This window comes from Bos indicus x Bos taurus, chromosome X, assembly GCF_003369695.1.
Source record: "Bos indicus x Bos taurus breed Angus x Brahman F1 hybrid chromosome X, Bos_hybrid_MaternalHap_v2.0, whole genome shotgun sequence".
Classification (NCBI taxonomy): Eukaryota; Metazoa; Chordata; class Mammalia; order Artiodactyla; family Bovidae; genus Bos; species Bos indicus x Bos taurus.
Genome location: NC_040105.1, coordinates 48,353,684 through 48,377,443, shown reverse-complemented (window position 1 = coordinate 48,377,443; position 23,760 = coordinate 48,353,684). Strand labels below are relative to the sequence as shown.

The window sequence follows — 23,760 nt, the reverse complement described above, 5'->3', positions numbered from 1 at the left end:
ACTCAGAAATGGAGAAGGTAGTGGCACCCCACTCCAGTACTCTTGCCTGGAAAATCTCATGGACGGAGGAGCCTGGTAGGCTGCAGGGGTCGCTGAGGGTTGGACGCGACTGAGCGACTTCACTTTCACTTTTCACTTTCATGCATTGGAGAAGGAAATGGCAACCCACTCCAGTGTTCTTGCCTGGAGAATCCCAGGGACGGGGGAGCCTGGTGGGCTGCCGTCTATGGGGTCGCACAGACTCAGACACGACTGAAGTGACTTAGCAGCAGCAGCAGCAGACTCAGAAAAAATAGATTCTAATTCTGTAATCATCATTTACTAGTTGTATAACATGGAACAAGTCACTTAGTTTCTTGAACCTGAGTTTTCTCATCTCTTAAATGGAGATAATCTCTGGTTTGGCCTCCTGATTAGTTTGCTATGAAAATCAAATGAGATGAAGGATTTGGAAGCCCTACATAAATTATTCATTTGGGGAGGGCTATTTTTAATCAGTTGAGCCCACAGGAGGAGATCTTATAGAAAGGCCAGACTGAGGAGGAAAAATAAAAGGGAAAGGTAAAAGGGGAAAGGGGAAATGAAATAATATGAGGAAGAATCCTGGAGGAAAGTTAAAAAGGAGGACAGAAGGAAGAGGTGGTCAAAGGAGGGGAGGGAGAAAGAGAAAGAATATCTGGGATACTTTGAATTAGACATAATTTAGTTAATATACACTGAGACTAGGCAAACCTTACTTTCCTGTCATCCCAATGTTACCTGGGCCTGGTCCCCTTTATCCACAATTTGCATCACTGTTTTCCCTAGAATTTTCAAGTTGTTCCTTTAATGTGATAATGCTCTTTTCTCTCTGAGTTGGAGTATACTGGCCTGGACAAGCTTATCCTGGACAAAGGATCACTCAACTGAACACAGAAATGCTGAGCTGTCCTAGAGGTTTTGTCTCCAATTTCAGAAGTCTTATTAACAGAACCCTCTATCAAGACTGACCTTTTGGTCTTCCACTTTCTTAATGTTTTTGTGGCTTTTTCTGCACCTTGTGACTCAAAATAGGGGATTTCCTCACCTTTAGGCGGTATGGGGCTTTTTTTTACTAGAAGGGAAAATCAAGAGAGTGTTGAGAGCCTCAAAAGATTCCATATAGCACAAGTACAATTTATATTATTTTTAATCATTATCATTATATTCTACTATGTCAGAAGTGGGGAAATTGAGGCCCAGTTGGAGAGACTCTAAGTCTCTAAGTCCTAAGAGCTAGTACTAGAACTTAAGATCCTTTAGCCTGACAATCATGTATATCATCACTGTGCTTTTCCTGGGACAATATGATTTCACTACATATGTGCATTTATATTAGGGGGGTTTCTTTATGTCCTCATACCCTAGTTGTAGTATAATAGAAAGTATACTGATACGAAACTATAAGACCTGGGTTGAAATTTTTTTTTTTTTTTTTTGCCTATAATAGCTATGTAACTTTCAACAAGTCAATTTCACCTATTTTGCCTCAGTTTTCTCATCCAAAATTATGGATAATATTTCACAAATTGTTTTGAGGATCAAACAAAATAATGGATGCATAAGCCCCTTTCAAAGGGCTTAGAATACAATAAATGATTAGTAAAAGTCTTAATGCATTAATGGATTCATACATCCATAAAAAACTTCTAGAAACTATACTTTTTCAACCCCTTGACATGACATATAGAAAATGGACCAGAGAGATAAAGGGGTTTGCTTAAAGCCAAGCAACCAGTTTACTGGCAAGGCCAGAATTTAAGCCCATATTTTCTAAAACATTTCTTCTACTTAGGCACTAAGTGTGAGAAACAATTTAGATTTTAAGCTGATAGCTTAGTTCAGCTATCATTTACTGCCTTGCTCTGTGCCAATCTGGATCTCAAAGTATGAAAGTTAAGTGATTGTTTTTAAGTGTTCCATCAGTCCATGGGGTCTCGAAGAGTCAGACACGACTGAGCGACTTCACTTTCACTTTTCACTTCCATGCACTGGAGAAGGAAATGGCAACCCACTCCAGTGTTCTTGCCTGGAGAATCCCAGGGATGGGGGAGCCTGGTGGGCTGCTGTCTATGGGGTCGCACAGTGTCGGACACGACTGAAGTGACTTAGCAGCAGCAGCATCACCTCAATAAACCCCACAAACTGAGACCAAGAAATGAGCATACTATTTTAACAGGAAAATTAACTACTCTCTACAACTCCAGGATCATCTCTGAAACAGCTGAGCAATGTCCCTGGCCATTTTGATGAGAGGAACAAAGAGAGCATATTTTACATTTTAACTTTCCTGCACATTCAGCCGTGCTTCCTTCTTCTCAACCACTGACTTTCTCTCCCTGTGGGCCCAGGATTTCTCTAAACCAAGCTGAATAAAAGTTTTCTTTTTTGTTTTGTGTTTCAAAGAGAAGGAGGTAGGGTTTAGAAAGGGGCGGAGGAAGCTTACCTTTGCTGGAGAAAATCCTTCCATATTCATGTCAGCGGCCTACTGAGGCTAAACTGCAGACCCCAGCATGAGTCTGCCAGCCCTGCTCAGTTAGTATCCTGGGTTACAAGGCCTTTCTCATAAACAAAGTCCAGAGCTCCAATTGGCTGGTTTTACTGGGGAGGAGTGAATGGAGGCTGGGGCAGTTCTGGTTGCCCTCTTTTCCAGAAACTAATCTACTGGAATGTGTTGTTCCAGACCTGTATTGGTACAAAACCCGGTATGGTTCTTTAACCATGTCCGGGTGTTTTCCAAATCCCGGTTAGGATTTCCGGAGGAATTACAAGAGGCTGGGTTGCACTTCTGTTATCTCAGCTTGCTGATTGCTATTTGCTGAGAGGGAGGAGGAAATGCACTGTCAGTGAAGCTAGTGAAACTTCATAGAAAGATTCCAATACCCCTCTTTAAGAAATAGGTTCCACTGCAAGGGTTATGAGATGTAAGAAGAGCTCCCATCCCCAACACTTTCTCTTGTTGTGAAGCACAGTTATCATCCCTGCTATTATTCTGAGACCATGGTTGCTTGATAATAGAGAAAAATAAAACTGGTAATAAAACAAAGAGCTTTCTACATGCTAGTCCCTATGTTAACCACTTTACATACATTCTCACTTAAAATTCACAATTATTCTATGAAACGAATATGCTAATTCGTATTTTACAACTGAAGAAAAGCAGACTCTGAGAGGGAAAGTAACCGTTCAAAGTTACACCGTTAATAAGAGGGGGGAATTGTAGTAGGTCTGTCTAGTCTCTTAGTCACTACACTACCACACTCTGCTACTTAATGGAGAAACCCAGAAAGCCCTTTTGCAATGAGGGAAGTGACTTCACAATAATTGAGTGCCTGCTGTCCACCAGTCACTGCTAGATTTTTTTAAAAATGTACATTAACTCTGCCACTGCCATTTTTAGCAGCTCCCTGAGTGAACTCCCAGGGTCATATTACTCAAATTTTTCATTGTGGAGACTGGATGCAGCTAGTAGATAGCTTGGATTAACATAGATCAGCATCCTAAAACCTAGGAACACCCAGAAGAATTGGAAATATTAATTTTTTTAAAATGGAACTAAAAAATATCAAAATGGGTCCCAAAATCTCTGAGTGAAGCTGGAGTCTGAATTTGTTTAAAAGCAAAGGCCATCTTTGTTCTTGCTAGAAAGAGAGGGTACTGAAAAATCACTAGCCTGAGTCAAGTGACCCAAGTTCCTTCCCTGGCTTGCTCTTGAAGCAATCATCTATGTGGTCTTGGTATAGGACTTCCTCTTCTTTGGGCCTAAGCCTTTCCATTTGTACATTGAGGGCCTTAAACTAGATATAGACCCTCTTAGCCCTATAAATTTACATATCTAGGATTCCATGAAGAAACCACATTCTTGATATTAAGAGTAGAAGAAAAAGAGGTTTTAAACATGCAAAGTGTAAGAAAAGAGTGGGTGCAGAGTAATTCGTAGAGAACTCCATGTCTTTTTGGGAAGGACTACATCTACCCTCAGCTATAGGAAGGAAACAGGTATGATGGCAGTTCCACCATCTAGTATCCTTACTTGTGATGAGGTGATCTTGACTAGGAGCAGGTGCTGTTCCCCAGGCAGTCTTGACACATTATTTTTTTCTCTCTCGAATTTAAAGTATCTGGAGCAGGGTCCAGGGAGGAGGAGTTTCAAAGACTGAGGCAGTGGGGCAAAGTCTGGGTCATAAAACACTGGAGGTGCTTAAAGGTGCCTATACACTTAGGAGCTATCCCTACAGACTGCATCTCAGGCTAAGGCAAGTAGAAGCACCAGTAGGGAGAAGGGAGGAACCACCATTTATTCAGCTCCTTTAGAGATGATCAAGGGAAGCTAGATCAGGTAACAGCAGGCCCTAGGACTATCTGCCTCTTCCCCCACTTAGCACAAATGTAGACCTTTAAGCTGGAGGTGGGAAGGTAGATATCAAATCCATTAAGCTGGGATCCAAGTCCAGGCTTTAAGGCATTTATGAGAGGGAGGGGTAGGGATAAGACCTGTGTTCTGACTCACAAATGATAACAACAAACAGATCTTTTAGATATGCTTGAGTCAACACAGTGAAGGCTGCAGGAAGCCAACTAGGCCAGATTTCTGTGCCTATATTATTCATTCAGCAGTTCACTGAAAGGGCACCCAATACCAACGTATGCAAATCCTGGGCATATTTTTAGTGCCTTTCCTCAAGGATCACCTTAAAAAGGTTTAAGTTGATACCTATAGACCAGGAATTGGTAAACTATTTCAGTAAAACTCTAGTTTGTAAATAATTTATGTGCAAAACATATAGTCACTTTCTCTCATAACTATTAAAATAGGCCATTATAGTACATTGGGTATATCTGTATACCAATAAAAGCTAATTTACAAAAACAAGCAGCAGACCAAATTTGGCCCATGAGTTGCAGTTTGAATCCCCTGCAATATACAAATTTACAATATGAAAACATTATTAAGAGTGTAGAAGTGAAGTGAAGTGAAGTGAAGTCACTCAGTCGTGTTCGACTCTTTGTGACCTCATGGACTGTAGCTATCAGGTTCCTCCATCCATGGGATTTTCCAGGCAAGAGTGCTGGAGTGGATTGTCATTTCCTTCTCCAGTAAGAGTGTAGAAACTAGATTTAAATCCCAATTCTGAAACTTTCTGATTCTGTAACCTTGGAAAAGTCATCTAAGTCTTCTAAACTTCAATTTTGTGTTTCCAAAATGGAGACAATGGCATCTATTTCATAAGGTTGTTATGAGGACTGAAATAAAAACTTCAGTTCAGTTCAGTAGCTCAGTCATGTCTGATGTTTTTTGACCCCATGGACTGCAGCACCCCAGAGTTCCCTGTCTATCATCAACTCCCAGATCTTGCTCAAACTCATGTCCATCGAGCCAGTGATGCCATCCAACCATCAGATCCTCTGTCGTCTCCTTCTCCTTCTGCCTTCAATCTTTTCCAACATCAGGGTCTTTTCCAGTGAGTCAGTTCTTCACATCAGGTGGCCAAAGTATTGGAGCTTCAGCTTCAGCCTCAGTCCCTCCAATGAATATTCAGAAGTGATTTCATTTAGGGACTGACTGGTTTGATTTTTTGCAGTCCAAGGGACTCTCGTGAGTCTCCTCCAACACCATAGTTCAAAATCATCAATTCCTTGGTGCTTACCTTTCTTTATGGTCCACCTCTCACATCCATACATGACTACTGGAAAAACCATAGCTTTAACTAGACAGACTTTTTTCAGCAAAGTGATGTCTCTGCTTTTTAATATGCTGTCTAGGTTTGTCATAGCTTTTCTTCTAAGGACCAAAGGTCTTTTAATTTCATGGCTGTAGTCACCATCTGCCTTGATATTTGAGCCCAAGAAAAGAAAGTCTATCACTGTTTCCATTGTTTCCCCATCTATTTGCCATGAAGTGATGGGACCAGAGGCCATAATCTTTATTTTTTGAATGGTGAGTTTTAAGCCAGCTTTTTCAGTCTTCTCTTTCACTTTCATCAAGAGGCTCATTAGTTCATCTTTGCTTGCTGCCATAAGGGTGGCAATATTTGAGGGTATTAGCATTTCTCCCTACAATCTTGATTCTAGCTTGTGCTTCATCCAGTCCAGCATTTCATATGATGTATAATGCATGTACATTAAATAAGCAGAATGACAATATACATCCTTGATGTACTCCTTTCCCAATTTGGAACCAGTCTGTTATTCCACCTTCTGTTCCAGCTGTTGTTTCTTGACCAGCATACAGATTTCTCAGGAGGCAAGCAAGATGGTCCGGTATTCCCATCTCTTGAAGAAATTTCCACAATTTGTTGTGATCCACACAGTCAAAGGCTCTATTGTAGTCAATGAAGCAGAAGTAGATATTCTTCTGGAACTCTCTTGCTTTTTCAATGATCCAGCAGACGTTGGCAATTTTATGTCTGGTTCATCTGCCTTTCTTAAATCCAGCTTGAACATCTGGAATTTCTGTTGAAGCCTAGCTTAGAGAATTTTGCACATTACTTTGCTAGCATGTGAGATGAGTGCAATTGTGGGGCAATTTGAACATTCTTTGGCCTTGTCTTTCTTTGGGATGGGAATGAAAAATCACTCTCACTATCCACATCCATTTCATTGACAAATGTTGACATATTTATATCTTAAGTATCTTTTGAATTCACCCACTTTTCTCCATCTCAACTGCCATACCCTTCATCTGAGCCATACTCACCTCTTAAGTGGATCAGTGTAATAATCTCCACATTGTTTTTTTTTTTTTTTAAGAAAATATTTTATTTTGTATAGGAATATAGCATATAGTTTATTAAAAAATAGTGAATATCATTCCCCATGATATATAGTAAATTATATATTTTATATGTTCTAGTATGTATCTGTTAATCCCATACTCTTAATTTATTCCCTTCCCTCTTTTCCCCCTTGGTAACCATATGTGTGTTTTCTGTCCATAAGTCTGTTTCTAGTTTTTTTTTTTTTTTTTTTTTTTAACTTTGCTTTGTATTGGAGTAGAGGCAATAAACAATGCTGTGACAGTTTCGGATGAACAGCAAAGGGACTTCATCATACGTATATATGTATCCATTCTCCCCCAAACTTCCCTCCCATCCAGGCTACCAAATAACATTGAGCAGAGTTCCATGTGCTATACAGTCGGTCCTTGTTCAGTATCCATTTTATATATAGCAGTGTGTACATATCCATTCTAAACTCCCTACTATGCCTTCCTCCCATTTTTTTTTCTTTGTGGCAACTATAAGTTCATGCTCTGAGACTGTTTCTGTTTTATAAATAAGTTCATTTGTCTATGTCTTTTTAGATTCCTCACAAAATGGATATCATACAATATTTCTCTTTCCCTGTCTGACTTATTTCACTCAGTATGGCAATGTCTAGGTCCATCCATGTTGCTGCAAATAGTATTATTTCATTCTTTTTAATAGCTTTTTAATACATCCCTCTGTCAATGGGCATTTAGGTTGCTTCCATTTCTTCACTACTGTAAACAGAGTTGCAGTGAATATTTGGTTGCATGTATCCTTTCAGACCATGTTTTTCTCAGGTATGTGCCCAGTAGAGGGGTTGCAGGGTCATATGGTAGCTCTATTTTCAGTTTTTTAAGGCACCTCCATACTGTTCTTCATAGTAGCTATACCAATTTACATTCCCATGCACAGTTTAGGAGGGTTCCCTTCTCTCACCACCCTCTTCAACATTTATTGTTTGTGGATATTTTATGATAGCCATTTTGCCTTATGTGAGGTGATTTATCTCGTTGTAGTTTTGATTTGCTGTTCTCTAATAACCAGCAATATTAAATGTCCTTTCATGTGCCTCTTGGCCATCTGTATGTCTAATTTGGATAAATGTCTATTCAAGTCTTCTGCCCATTTTCTTATTGGGTTGTTTATTTTCATGATGTTAAGCCTTTTGAGCTGTTTGCAAATGTGGGGGATTATTCCCTTGTTGGTCACATCATTTGCAGATATTTTCTCCCAATCTGTGGGTTATCTTTTCATTTTGTTTATTGTTTTCTTTGCTTTACAAATGCTTTTGAGTTTAAGTAGGCATCATTTATTTATTTTTATTTACATTATTCTGGGAGACAGATCAAAAAGTATGTTGCTGCAATTTATGTCTGAGAAGATTCTGCCTATGTTCCCCTCTAGGAGTTTTATAGTGTCTAGTGTCACATTTAGGTCTTTAATCCAAGTTAAGCCTATTTTTGTGTATGATGCTAAAGAATGATCTAGTTGAATTTTTACATGTAGCTGTCCAATTTTCCCAGCACCATTTGTTGAAGAAATTGTCTTTCCATCATTGTGTATTCTAGCCTTCTTTGTTGTAGATTCATTAGCCATATATGTGTGTGTCGTTATTTCTGAGCTTTCCATCCTGTTCCATTGATCTATATTTCTATTTTTTTTTTTTTTTGCCAGTATCATACTTTTTTTGAAGACTGTAGCTTTGTAATATAGTATGAAGTCAGGGAACCTGATTCCTCCAGCTCTGTTTTTCTTTCTTAAGATTGCTTTGGCTATTCAGGGTCTTTTGTATCTCCATACAGATTTTAAGCTTTTTTGTTTTAGTTCTCTGAATAATATCATGATAATTTGATAGAATCTGTAGATTGCCTTCAGTAGTATAGTCATTTTGACAATATTGATTCTTTCAATCCAAAAACATGGTGTATCTTTCCATCTACTTGTGTTAATGATTTCTTTCATCAGTGTCTTGTAGATTTTGAAGTACAGGTCTTTTGTCTCCTTAAGTAGGTATATTCCTAGATATTTTATTCTTTTTTATGGGATGATAAATGTGATTGTTTCTTGAATTTCTCTCTGATCTTTCATTGATAGCATATAGAAATGAAACATATTTCTGTGTATTAATTTTGTAACCTGCAACTTTACCAAATTCATTGATGAGCTCCCTATTAGTTGTTTGGCCTGAGGTGACCCAGCCCTGGAGTCTACAGGATCTATGGCAGGGCTGATGGCAAACTCCAGGAGTGCTCATATCAATGGGTACTTCCTAGAACTGCTGCTGCCAGTGCCTTTGTCCCTGTTGTGAGCGACTGACACCCCCAACTTCTGCAAGAGACCTTGCAACACTAGCAGGTGGGTCTAGTTAAGTCTCCTGTCAGGTCACTGTTCCTTTCCTCTAGGGCTTGGTGCACAACAAATTTTATGTGTGCCTTCTAAGAAAGGAGTCTCTGTTTCCCCTAGTCCTGTGGAAGTCCTCTAATTAAATCCCACTGGCCTTCAGATTCCCTGGGGGTTTTAGTCCCTTTGCCAGATCCCCAGGCTGGGAAGCCTGATGTGGGGCTCAGAACCTTCACAACAGTAGAAGAACTTACGTGATATTATTGTTCTCCAATTTGTGGGTCACACACCCGGTAAGTATGGGATTTGATTTTATCATGATTGTGCCCCTCCTATCATCTCACTGGGGCTTCTCCATTGTATTTGCATACAGGGTACCTCTTTTGGTGTGTTCCAGTGTCTTCTTGTCAATGATTGTTCAGCAGTTAGTTGTGGTTTCAGTTAGTTGTGATTTTTGTGCCCTCACAGGAGGAGGTTAGCATATGTCTTTTTACTCTACCATCTTGAACCAGTCTCAGAACTCAAATAATTCAGATCTTAGCATGCTAGATCCCACAGCAGCTGCTTTTTGTCTTCATTCTTTCTTCCCAAAATCTGCTTTTCAAACAACAGTCAAAGCTATTTTGTACAAAGCACAAATGTATATTTCCCCCTTAACATCCTCTAGCAGAGCTTGCCTTATTGATTGAAATTACAGAGATTAACAGGGCTCTTGGGCAAGGATAACATTCAAACTGCTGAAATATTATTCTCTGAAATCATCCCATCCTCATACAATATTATAAAGTAATTATCCTCTAATCAAAATTAATTGATTAATTAAACAAAAACTGGTGAAATATTCCTCGTGTGTGTTGGTATGTGTGCATGCACACACATACAGAAATATATTCAATATCATTAAGTAGAAGGTAAGGTACAGAAGAATGAACATTTTGTGTTTGCTTCATTCACACACACATACTTCTATGTATATACTTTTTTATGAGAATAAGGAATTTTTATTCTGGATATCATCACAAAGACATTTTTAATGGTGGTTTCCACTAGAGAGAGTGACATAGTTGGGGAATAGTGTGACTTTCATTTTTTATTTTGAACTGTTTGAATTTTCAAACTTCATACATTATTTTTTTAAACAGTTCAGTTCAGTCACTCAGTCGTGTCCAACTCTTTGCAAATCCATGGACTGCAGCATGCCAGGCTTCTCTGTCCATCACAAACTCCCAGAGCTTGCTCAAACTCATGTCCATTGAGTCAGTGAGTTTTTTAAAAGATTATCTAGAAAGTACATATAAACTGACTTTTGTTTCTTTTTTGTATTTCTGTGCATAAGAAACATATAACTATTATATTGAGAAAAATTAATGACTTCTCATTTTCTCTAGGATAAATGTCAAACTTTTTAACATGACCTATATAGTCCTTTGTTGGAGAAGGCAATGGCACCACACTCCAGTACTCTTGCCTGAAAAATCCATGGACCGAGGAGCCTGGTAGGCTGCAGTCCATGGAGTCGCTAAGAGTCAGACACGACTGAAGGACTTCACTTTCACTTTTTACTTTCATGCATTGGAGAAAGAAATGGCAACCCACTCCAGTGTTCTTGCCTGGAGAATCCCAGGGATGGGGAAGCCTGGTGGGCTGCCATCTATGGGGTTGCACAGAGTCAGACATGACTGAAGTGACTTAGCAGCAGCAACAGCATACAGTCCTCTGTGATCTGGCTCCTCCTAATCTTTCTAGCTCACTGTTTGCCCTTTCTCACCTCATACTCTATGTTTCACCCATGCCAGGGTTCTGTCAGTTTGTCAATTTTCCAAGGTACTTTGTGCTTTCTATTACCTCCAGGCTTTATATGTTATTCTACCTGACTGAAATAATCTTCCTTCTATTATTCTTCCCACTCATCTTGTGGGTCTTAGTTTAGAATTTCCTTCTTCCAGGTGGCCTTCCCTGACTTCCTGTGTTTCCCAGTTAGGTGGTTCTGCCATGTGCACCCGATCCACAATGTATATTTAACCACAGTCTTATGAAATTGCTTATTTAACTGCCTGTCTTGACAGCTTATAATGGAAACCCTCTGAGTTCTGGATCACATCTTTCTTGCTTTCCACTGTAACCTCAGAGCCTAGAACATCACTTCATGTAGACTTGGTGCTCAATAAACATTTGCTAGATGAACGAATGATCAACAAAATAATCAATAACATCCTTTGAGCATGGTCAGCAAAATCCCAATAGAAAACAGCTGTTTCCATAACCTTCATTTGAGAAGATGATTCAAATGGGACATTTCCAGTTTTAAGGTTGGCTTCAGTTCAGTTCAGTTCAGTTGCTCAGTCGTGTCCGACTCTTTGCTACCCCATGAATCGCAGCATGCCAGGCCTCCCTGTTGTACTTAATAGCTTCACTGTTTGACCAACAAGTCTGTTTAGAAAAAAGGCCTCTTACTGGATGCTTGGGGCTGGTGCACTGGGACGACCCAGAGGGATGGTATGGGGAGGGAGGAGGGAGGAGGGTTCAGGATGGGGAACACATGTATACCTGTGGTGGATTCATTTTGATATTTGGCAAAACTAATACAATTATGTAAAGTTTAAAAATAAAATAAAATTAATTAAAAAAAAAAAGAAAGAAAGAAAAAAGGCCTCTATGTCTGTCACTGCCAGTCCCTATACTATTCTAATTGACCCATTGTAATCAGCCTGGTCCAGTTACTCTAAGCACCTGAATCCCAAATCCTCTTGGGTGACTTCAGGTTAGATGAATAGAGAGCAAAAAGAGGCCTCAGAAAGTGTTGGGGGTGTTTAATTGCAGATTAGATTGCTTCTCGGGGCTTTCAAAGGAGCTGCATTTACCTATTTTATATTCTGGGTTAGGCAGCCATGTAGACCTTCATTCAAATAAAGAGTTCCTAGCAAAATAAATCAGAAAACTTCTATTTTCTTATGACTTTACAAACTCTGTTTGGATGCCTCCAATGACTACGAACTCACAATCTCCCAAGGCAACTCATTCAACTTTCTGGTTACTTTTTCCTTATTAAATAGTCAAACATTTGCCTTCTTCTATCTTCTGTTTAATGGTTCCTTTTTGTACTGAATTCAGGACTCCTGAGTAAAAATTCTAGTCAATGCCATCTTACTTCCTTCTAACAGCAAAAGAACTAGCTATCTTGTAGAGAATATTTCTTATGTCTTAAAATGAGAGCAAAATAGCTATCATCTCCCTAATTGCCAGGATTGAGTCACATGACTCACATGGCAGGTTACCTTTTCTTTCCTAGTGTTCCTGGTGGTGGAAAGAGATGCAGTTGGCATTGCAGACATAAGTAGCCTGAACGCCAAGCCCAATGTAAAGGAAAACATGTGAGTGTTGTTTAAAAGCAAGTTTACTGAGTTAATTACTAGAATCTCTTATAGTCAAGAATAATGTTCTGCACACAATAAATATCTCTTGGATGACTGCATAAAGGAATAGTAATACTGGCACATACTGCAAAAAGCATAGAGTAGATTCACCAAAACCTAATGATCTAATGAATACTTAGATTTAAAGTGACTATTCTGACAAAAATAAACAAAGAGATTTTCAGGAAAGTAAATATGTTCCTTCAACTGTTTTAAAAACAAAAGCTTTCTACTGAATATCTTGATCAAGAAAGCAAATATTTTTGTTAGAATTCTCCTGTGAAGCTATCCAGTCCTGGGTTTTTATTTGTTCATAGATTTTTTATTACTGATTCAATCTCCTTGCTTGTTTTTAGTTTTCAGATATTCTATTACTTCATGATTCAATTGTGGTAAGTTTTTGTGTTTTTCTAGGAATTTATTAATTTCTTATAAATTATAAAATTAGGTGACATCATTGTTTATAGAAGTCTCTTATGATTGTATTTCTGTGGCATAAGTTATAAAGTCTCCCCTTTCATTTATATTTTTGTTAATTTGAGTTTTCTGTTTTTTTCTTGGTCTACTTCTGGAGAAGGAAATGACAACCCACTCCAGTATTCATGCCTAGAGGGTCCCATGGACAGAGGAGCCTGTAGGCTACAGTCCATGGGGTCGGAAAGAGTCAGACACGACTGAGTGACTTCACTTCAATTCACTTCACTTAAGGTCTAACAATTTTGTTACTCTTTTCATAAAACCAACTCTTGTCAGTTCTTTCTATTGCATTTTTAGTCTCTAATTCATTTATTTTTGCTCTAAATGTCATTATTTCCTTCCTTCTGCTAGGTGAAATAAGCTAGATAGAGAAAGAAAAAAATACTGTATGGTACTCCTTATATGTGGAATATAAAAAATAATAAAATGGTAAATTTCATAGAAACAGAGAACTAAAAGTCTGATTGTTGCCAGGAGCTGAGGGAAAAGAGAAATGGGGTTATGTAGGTGAAATGTTCCCCTTCAAAGACCACTGCTTTGTTGTGGCAAAGGGACTTGCATAACTCAATGAACCTATGAACCACACCGTACAGGGTTACCCAAGGCAGACCAAACCACCCAACTATTCTGACCATAAGAACTCCATGAACTATATAAAAAGGCAAAAGGATATGACACCAAAAGATGAGCCACACACATACACCAGAGGTGTCAAATATGCTACTGGGAAAGAGTGCAGGACAGTTACTAATAGCTCCAGAAAGAATGAAGTGGCTGGGCCAAAGCAGAAATGATGCTCAGTTATGGATGTGTTGGCGATGAGAGAAAAATTCTATGCTATAAAGAACAATATTGCATAGGAACCTGGAATGTTAGTTCTGTAAATCAAGGTAAATTGGATGTGGTCAAGCAGGAGATGGCAAGAATAAACTAACATCTTAAGAATCAGTGAACTAAAATGGACAGGAATTGCTGAATTTAATACAGATGACCATTATATCTACTACTGTGGGCAAGAATCCCATAGAAGAAATAGAGTAGCCATCATAATCAAGTAATCCAAAATGCAGCACTTGAGTGCAACCTCAAAAACAACAGAATTATCTCTGTTCATTTCCAATGAAAACCATTCAAGATCACAATAATCCAAGCCTACTCTATGCCCCCAACTACGCATTGCAAATAAGCTGAAATTGGTCAGTTCTATGAAGACCTACAAGACCTCCTAGGACTAACACCAGGAAAAAAAAAAAAAAGGTGCCCTATTCATCATAGGGGATTGGAATAAAGAAGGAGGAAGTCAAGAGATACCTGGAATAGCAGGCAAGTTTGGCCTTGGAGTTCAAAATGAAGCAGGACAAAGGCTAACAGAATTCTGCTAAGAGAACACACTTGTCATAGCAAACACTCTTTTTTCAACAACTCAGGAGACAACTTTTTACACGGACATCACCAAATGGTCAACATCGAAATCAGATTGATTACATTCTTTGTAGTTGGAGATGGAGAAGCTATATAAAACAAGAAAAACAAGACCTTGGAGCATACTGTAGTCAGTATGCTCCAGATCATCAGCTCTTTATAGCAAAATTCAGGGTTAGACTAAATAAGGCTTCCCTAGTGACTCAGATGGTAAAGAATCCGCTTGCAATGCAGGGGACACAGGTTCCATCCCTGGGTTGGAAAGATCCCTTGGAGAAGGGAACGGCAACCCATTCCAGTATTCTTGTCTGGAGAATTCCTTGGATAGAGGAGTCTGGCTGGCTATAGTCCAGGGGGTTGCAAAAGTCAGAAATGACTAAGTGACTAAAACACAAAAACTAAAAAAAGCTAGTAAAACCACTAGGTCAGTCAGGTATGACCTAAATCAAATCCTCTATGATTATACAGTGGAAGTGATGAATAGATTCAAGGGATTAGATCTGCAAACTGAGTACCTGAAGAACTATGGACAGGTTTGTAATATTTTACAGGACGCAGTGAACAAAACCATCCCAAAGAAAAAGAAATGCAAGAAGGCAAAGTAGTTATCAGAGGAGGCTTTACAAGTAGCTGAGGAAAGAAGCAAGCAAAAAGCAAAGGAGAAATGGAAAGGTATGCCCAACTGAATGCAGAGTTCCAAAGAATGGCAAGGAGAGACAAGAAGACCTTCTTCAATGAACAATGCAAAGAAATAGAAGAAAACAACAGAAAGGGAAAGAGTAGAGATCGCCAAGAAAATTAGAGATATCAAAGGAATATTTCATGCAAAGATGGGCACAATAAAGGACAGAAAGAACAAAGACCTAACAGAAGCAGAAGAGATCAAGATGAGAAGTTAGGAATACAAAGAATAACTGTACAAAAAAAATCTTAATGTCCTGGATAACCATGATGGTATGGTCACTCATCTAGAGCCATACACTCTGGAGTCTGAAGTGGGCCTTAGGATGCACTGCTGTTAATGAAGCTAGTGGAGGTCATAAAACTCCAGCAAAGCTAATCAAAATCTTAAAAGATGATACTATTAAGGTGCTTCACTCAGTATGTCAGCAAATTAGGAAAACCTAGCAGTAGCCACAGCGCTGAAAAAGGTCAATATTCACCCAATTACCAAGAAGAGCAGTACTAAAGAATGTTCACACTACCAGACAATTGAACTCATCAATGGTGCTGGTAAGGTTATGCTAAATATCCTCCAAGCTAGGCTGCAGCAGTAAGTAAACCAAGAACTTCCAGATGTTCAAGCTGGGTTTAGATAAGGCAGAGGAATCAAAGATCAAATTGTCAAATTTGCTGGATCACTGGGCTCCAAAATCACTGCAGATGGTGACTGCAGCCATGAAATTAAAAGACTCTTACTCCTTAGAAGAAAAGTTATGACCAACCTAGATAGCATACTGAAAAGCAGAGACATTACTTTGCCAACAAATGTCTGTCTAGTCAGGGCTACGGTTTTTCCAGTGGTCATGTATGGATGCGACAGTTGGACTGTGAAGAAAGCTGAGTGCTGAAGAATTGATGCTTTTGAACTGTGGTGTTGGAGAAGACTCTTGAGAGTCCTTTGGACTGCAAGGAGATCCACAGTCCATTTTAAAGGAGATCAGCCTTAGGTGTTCTTTGGAAGGAATGATGCTAAAGCTGAAACTCCACTTCTTTGGCCACCTCATGCGAAGAGTTGACTCATTGGAAAAGACTCTGATGCTGGGAGGGATTGGGGGCAGGAGGAAAAGGGGACAACAGAGGATGAGATGGCTGGATGGCATCACTGACTCGATGGACATGAGTTTGAGTGAACTCCGGGAGATGGTAATGGACAGGGAGGCCTGGCGTGCTGCAATTCATGGGGTCGCAAACAGTCGGACACAACTGAGTGACTGAACTGAACTGAAGGAAAGCAAGGGAACTCTACAAAAAAAATCTACTTCTGTTTCAAAGCCTTTGACTAAAGGCTAAAGTCTTTGGCTGTATGGATCACAAAAAACTGTGGAAAACTTAAAGATTTGGGAATACCAGACTATTTTACCTGTCTCCTGAGAAACCTGTATACAAGTCAAGAAGTAACAGTTAGAACTTCATATAACTAGTTCAAATGGAACAAATAACTGGTTAAAATTGAGAAAGGAGTACAAGGCTGTTTATTGTAACCCTGCTTGGTTAACTTATATGCAGAGCACATCAGGTGAACTGCCAGGATGGGTAAGTTACAAACTGGAATCAAGATTGCTGGGAGAAATATCAACAACCTTAGGTATGCGGATGATACCACTCTAATAGCAGAAAGTGAAGAGGACCTAAAGAGCTTCTTGATGAGCATGAAAGAAGAGAGTTTAAAAGCCAGCTTAAAACCATATTAAAAAAAAAAAAAAAACTAAGATCATGGCATCCAGTCGCATTCAGTCAGTCAGTTCAGTCACTCAGTCGTGTCCAACTCTTTGCGACCCAATAAATTGCAGCATGCCAGGCCTCCTCCCTATCCATCACCAACTCCCAGAGTTCACTCAAACTCATGTCCATTGACTCGGTGATGCCATCCAGCCATTTCATCCTCTGTCATCCCCTTCTCCCCCTGCCCCTAATCCCTCCCAGCATCAGAGTCTTTTCCAGTCGCATTACTTCAAGGCAAATAGAAGGGGAAAAGGTGGAGGAGTGACACATTTCCTCTTACTGGCCTCTAAAATCACTGTAGATTGTGACCGCGTCCATGAAATTAGAAGACAGCTGCTTCTTGGCTGGAAAGCTATGAGAAACCTAAACAGTATATTAAAAAAACAAAGGCATCTCTTTGTCAACAAAGGTCCATATAGTCAAAGCTATGGTCTTTCCACTAGTCATGTATGGATGTGAGAGTTGTACCATAAAGAAAGCTGAGTACCAAAAAATTGATTCTTTCAAACTGTGGTGCTGGAGAAGACTCTTGAGAGTCCCTTGAACAGTAAGGAGATGTAACTTGTCAATCCTAAATGAAATCAGTGCTGAATACTCATTGTAAAGACTGATGCTGAAACTGAATCTGCAATACTTTGGTCACCTGATGTGAACAACTGACCCACTGTAAAAGACCTGGATGTTGGGAAAGATTGAGGGCATGAACCCATTGAGTTGGTGATGCCATCCAACCATCTCATCCTCTGTCACCCCCTTCTTCTTTCACCTTCAATCTTTCCCAGCATCAGGATATCTTCAAATGAGTCAGCTCTCCTCATCAGGGGGCCAAAGTATTGGAGTTTTAGCTTCAACATCAATCCTTTCAATGAATATTCAGAACTGATTTTCTTTAAGATGGACTGATTGGATCTCCTTGCAGTCCAAAGGACTCTCAAGAGTCTTCTCCAACACCAGAGTTCAAACGCATTAGTTCTTCAGTGCTCAGCTTTCTTTATAGTCCAACTCTCACATCCATACATGACTACTGGAAAAACCATAGCCTTGACTAGATGGAACTTTGTTGGCAAGTAATGTCTCTGATTTTAATATGCTGTTTAGTTTGGTCATAACTTTTCTTCCAAGGAGCAAGTGTTTTTTAATTTCATGGCTACAGTCACCATATGCAGTGATTTTGGAGCCCCCAAAAATAAAGTCTGCCACTGTTTCCACTGTTTCTCCATCTATTTGCCATGAAGTGATGGGACCAGGTGCCATGATCTTTGTTTTCTGAATGTTGAGCTTTAAGCCAACTTTTTCACTCTCTTCTTTACTTTCATCAAGAGGCTCTTTAGTTCTTCTTAACTTTCTGCCACAAGAGTGGTGTCATCTGCAGATCTGAGGTTATTGATATTTCTCCCAGCAATCTTGATTCCAGCTTGTGTTTCATCCAACTCAGGGTTTCTCATGATGTACTCTGCATATAAGTTAAATAAGCAGAGTGACAATATACAACCTTGACATACTCATTTTCCTATTTGGAAGCAATCTATTGTTCCATGTCCAGTTCTAACTGCTGCTTCCTGACCTGCATACAGATTTCTCAAGAGGCAGGTCAGGTGGTCTGGTATTCCTATCTCTTGAAGAATTTTCCACAGTTTATTGTGATCCACACAGTCAAAGGCTTTGGCATAGTCAATAAAGCAGAAATAGATGTTTATTTCCAGAACTATCTTGCTTTTCCGATGATCCAGTGGATGTTGACAATTTGATCTCTGGCTCCTCCCCCTTTTCTAAAACCAGCTTGAACATCTGGAAGTTCATGGTTCACATATTGCTGAAACCTGGCTTGGAGAATTTTGAGCATTACTTTACTAGAGTGTGCAAAACAAAAAAAGAAACAATTCTGTTTATCAGCAGATGGAAGCTTCTGGAAGTAAGGTTGAGCCTCTATTATGTGATAGTTTTGAACAACAGAAGAAAATTTATGGAAAAAAGCACCCTGTATTGTGATCTGAAACAGATGAAAATCTTCTCCTTTGCATCTCCTCAGGCTGTTTCCTTGCTGTCAGTATCAAATCTCACCCTGGGATTGCTCTCCAATCCCTACATTCTAGCTGAGCTGCCTTCCAGGGGACTTGCATCCCTGTCTAGGGTGATAGGACACCACAAGGATTGTCTGTGTGATTCTCATTCCATTCAAATCATCAAAGATTAGCTGCTGTGCTCTCCAACAGCCTCAAATGCTTCTCCTCTGTCCCAAACAATTGACATGATGTGGGGATCTGACCCCTGCTTCATTTACCCCATCCCCTTAGGTGCAGGGCCAGTCCTGATCACTCTCCTCCTCTTTTTCTCTTCCTCCTTTTGTCTTTCTGAGCTTTGTGGGGAACTATATATTCCTTTCTTATGGTCAGGGACTTCTGTCAGCTCTCAGCTGGCGTTCTGCAAGATATTCTGCAAGATATTCTGTATTTGAAGGTGTATTCCTGATGCCTCTGTGGAGAGAGATGTACTCCACATCCACTTACTCCACTGCCATCTTGTTTCTCCTCTAGCTTACTTTTTGTTTTCAAAATTCTCAGCTAAAAAAAGGAAAACAAAGGAAAAAACAAAGGAAAAGTGTTATAAACTCTAGACACCCTTAGTCATCCATGAGGTATGTGTTTCAGGGACTCTCTAAATTTTAAAGTGATAAATAAACAAGGGAATTTTTTTAGTATTCCTCCACTGATCACCATTCTTAATCACCCATATGCCATGATTATGATTATGTTTCAGTGCCTCATTACACAACTGTAAGTCTGAAATGTATTTTAAAAATGAAAGTTGAAAAGAGCAAGATCATTTCTTTTCTTATGTCTAATAGATCTCTTTTAAACGTATTTTTCTCACCCTTTTCCATCTTCCCTATTTCTTACTCATTCCTCTTTATCCTTAGTTGCATGTTTTTATACCAATTTTTTCCTAACCATCTTGTTTCTTTTTCTTCTTCTTCACACATTTCTATTTTTCTCTCTGTTTTTCAACACTGCCTAATGTCTTAAGCACTCCTTTCTTTTACATATTTTAAAACTCTCTCCGTTTTCTCTCCCTAGCTTCTGTGTGTGTCTCTGCCTTTGTTTCTCTATTCCTCTATTGGTATCTCAGTCTCTGTCTTGCTTTAACTTTTGATGATTTTCTTTTATATACCCTGTGCAAAGTTACTTCAGTCGTGTCTGACTCTTTGTGACCCCATGGACTGTAGCCTGAAAAGGTTCTCTGTTCATGGGATTCTCCAGGTAAGAATACCGGAGTGAGTTGCCATTTCCTTCTCCAGGGGGTCTTCCTGACCAAGGGATCAAACCCGCGTCTCTTACCTCTGCATTGGCATGCAGGTTTTTACCACTAGTGCCATCCAGGAAGCCCAACTGAGCTCAAATCTCTCAGGTACTAGATTACTCATTAGGAATTGTAATCTAAAATGTTTGACTGTAACTTTTTATTAGTTGGTAGTGTTTGATGATTTACTGTTATTTCTAGTAATTTTAAAGGTAACTTCATTAAAAAATTAGCTTTAGGTTTTTGCAATGTTGGTGACACTTCAAACTGAGTTTCTCTAGCTGTCGCAATAGCAAGGAAGGAAATAATTGTCCAGGGTGAACCAAGCCATAGAGTAAGACTGTTTAGAAGATTAAGTAAACACTAAGAAAATAAGATTTTGGACATGTCTGCTTCATTTTCCCTTTTCTATGACATCAAACTGCAGTGAAAATTTAGGTGGCTTAGATTTAGTTCGATCTTTGGCACTAACTATTTTCTTGCCTTTATGACCTCAGGACTAATAGTAAGAGCCTTACAATCTCCATCTGGTAGTAAAGAATAAAAGCCTCTGGCAATCAGACTCACATCCAGTCTCTTAAGATCAAATGAGTTAATGAATATGAAAGTGTTATGGGAAAGCATAAAGAATTTCATGTGAGAGTTCAAGATTCTTATAACATCTAAGGAAGGGTCTGATCTCATCTTACAAAGGATCCTTATAACATCTAAGGAAGGGTCTGATCTCATCTTACAAAGGATCTAGGAACCTTACCTATAAAGGCTCACCAACATAAAGACTAAATGAAAGGATTCTGAAATGGGGTCAAGTGTGAACTTGAGATGTTGAACTCTGACTGTGAATGCTAAAATTTTCCTTGATGACTGGTTTTGGAGAATTACCTCATGATTAGCAACTGGCTTTCTTAAACTGATATTGGAAAGTAAATAAGCCTTTGCACTTTTTCTTCTTTCCCTCAGATGCATATCTCTTTCACCATCATCAAAATAGCAATGATTATGCACATTCTTCTTCTTGGTGCCATGTCAAGCCTATTTCAAATATAAGTGCCCTCTGGTGACTTACAGTCTAAGACAAACAACACAACTGAGGGGTTTTAATTGATATTCAAAGATAATAAGAAACAGATGAGAGTGAAAGAAAGTGAAACTGAAGTCTCTCAGTCATGACTGACTCTGTGCCCAATGAACTGTAGCCTACCAGACTTCTCTGTTCATGGGATTTTCCAGGCAAGAATACTGGAGTGGGTTGCCATTTCCTTCTCCAGGAGATCTTCCCGACCCAGGGATTGAACCTGGGTCTCTCACATTGTAGGCAGACGCTTTACCATCTGAGCCACCAGGGAAGTACTCTCATAGATGAGAGTAACTTAGTGAAAAGGACTAGGAGTTCAGATGCCTAGTTTCTAGTTCTGGTACAATTTCTCATTTTCTGTGTGATTTAGGGCCAGTCCTATCATCTTTCTGAACCTTGGTTTTCCCACTGTGAAATAAGGCTAGATTATCTAAGAGCTTCATAAGTCCTAGAGTTTTGTGAGTTAACAATCAGATGAAGCATTTCAGTAAAACTGCTTTTTTCCCTTTCAGGTCGTGATGTCTGCCAATAGTAAAGTTATAATTGAATATTTTTTCCTACAAAATGGAACAGATAAGTTCTTGTTCTACCAATGGAGTCATTCCGTTCCCCATAGGTTCTCCCACTTAACAACAAAAAAGTCTTGAACACAAAAACAAATATGCATAGGGAGAATCTGAAATGTGTAAACAAAGCAGTCTTTCTAAGGACCATGAGACTTGAAGAACACCACAGGACATGATAGTAAATTCTGTGTTTTCTCATTGCCACCTACATATTCTATGAAAGACCCTCCAAAATTCTTCCACCTAGAACCACCAACAATAGACAAAGAGAAGAACCTTTCAAGAAAAGTCTTTTTTTTTTTTAGCCAAGGGACTTGGGAAATGGTAGACCTACTCTACTGTAGCTAAACTACAATAGAAAGAAAACACAGTCATATCCACAGCTGATCTTCAAACTCACCTCATTCTCTATACTCTCATCCCCAAAAAGTAAGTAACACTATTTCCCACTGAGTGAAGTCAGCAGGGTCAATCAGGGAGCTAGTCTTCCATTCCCTAAGCAGAGAGCTAATCTTTCATTTCTCATCTGGCAGAGGTAAAGGGGCTGAGATTCTCTCACTTGGTGGTGCCATTGGGGCCCAGCAGGAAACTAATCTTCCTCCCCTGCCTGAAGGAAACCAGCAGGCAGTACTCTGATTCCTCAACCAAGGTACACAACCAATGGGTCCATCAAGAAACTGAATCAGCTAAGAAGAAGCATGCAGTGGTGAAGTAAATCTCCACTTCTACCCAGCAGCAATAACGCTTAAAGAGATCACCATTAGGCTTTACCCTCAATCCCACCCCAGAGGTGGAGAGCCAACCTTCCTATCCAACCAGTGTCAACAAGGCAGAACAAAGTAGTACAACCTAGGGCTAGTAATCTCTCCTCTTTACTCCTAATATGATGCCAGTGAAGCCCCATGAAGAGCTTAATCTCCACCCCAACACAGCATCAAGGAGGCAGAATGAGATGGAGGAGGATTGGCTGGCAAAAAATAAGTTAAAATGAAATTTTGAACAATTCCATTTATAATATGATAAAAAGAAAAATACATAGGAATGAATTTAACAAAAGAAGTGCAAACATATTCTGAAACAAAATTTTATTGAAAAAACTTAAAAGACTGAAATAGAAAGTAACTCATGCTCGTTGATCCCAATATTTAATATTTTAAGATGGCAATACTTCTCCTCAGTAGACCTATCATTTCAACAATATCCCTTTCAAAATATGAGCTTGCTTCTTTGCAGTAACTGAAAGCTGATTATAAAACTTATTTGGAAATTGAAGGGACCTAGAACAAACAAAATCTTGAAAGAAAATAACAAAGTTGATAAACTTAGCACTCATGTTTCAAAATTTACCACAAAGCTACAATAATCAAGAGGTACTCATGTAAGTTTAGATGTATGGATCAATAAAATAGCCAGTTGATTTTCAATTGGGTGCCAAGAAGTTTCAATGGGAAAATAATAATTTTTATAATAAAAGATACACAAACAACTGGATATTAGAATGCAAAAGAATAAATTTGGACCCATAACTTGCACAATGTACAAAAAATTACCCAAAATGAAACAAAGACCTAAATTTAACAACTAACACTATTAAACTTTTGGAATAAAATATGGACTGAAATCTTGAATTAGTTAATAAATTATTACATATGACACAAAAAGCACAAGAGCCAAAATAAAAAAAAATAGATAAAATTGACTTTGTTGAAATAACAACATCTTGTGTTTTTTGAAGAACATCACGCAGAAAGTGAAAAGATAACCTACAGAATGAAAGAAAATATTTAACAAATTATTTATCTTCTAAAGAACTTGTATCTAGAATATAAAAATAACTACCACAACTCAATCATAAAGAGACAGAGATAATGCAATAAAGAATGATACTTTTTCCTCAAAAAAGGTATACAAATGGCCAATAAGCACACAAAAAATTCTCAACTTCATTAGTCATCAGG

At 38.9% G+C, this 23,760-nt stretch overlaps 1 protein-coding gene across 6 annotated transcripts in view; it reads right to left on the bottom strand.

Annotated features, from left to right (window-relative positions):
- The window catches only part of HEPH (hephaestin), a 138,082-nt gene extending 135,322 nt beyond the window's left edge, over nucleotides 1-2,760 (bottom strand). For 2 of the 6 annotated variants that reach the window (XM_027534117.1, XM_027534120.1), the window contains exon 1: nucleotides 2,465-2,740. In XM_027534117.1, coding sequence (XP_027389918.1) covers nucleotides 2,465-2,494 — 30 coding nt within the window. In that variant the 5' untranslated portion in view covers nucleotides 2,495-2,740. Of the gene's footprint in view, nucleotides 1-2,464 lie in introns of all 6 variants that reach the window. The other 4 variants (XM_027534119.1, XM_027534118.1, XM_027534116.1 and 1 more) reach the window with 3 other exon arrangements.
- Between the last annotated feature and the right edge of the window lie 21,000 nt (nucleotides 2,761-23,760).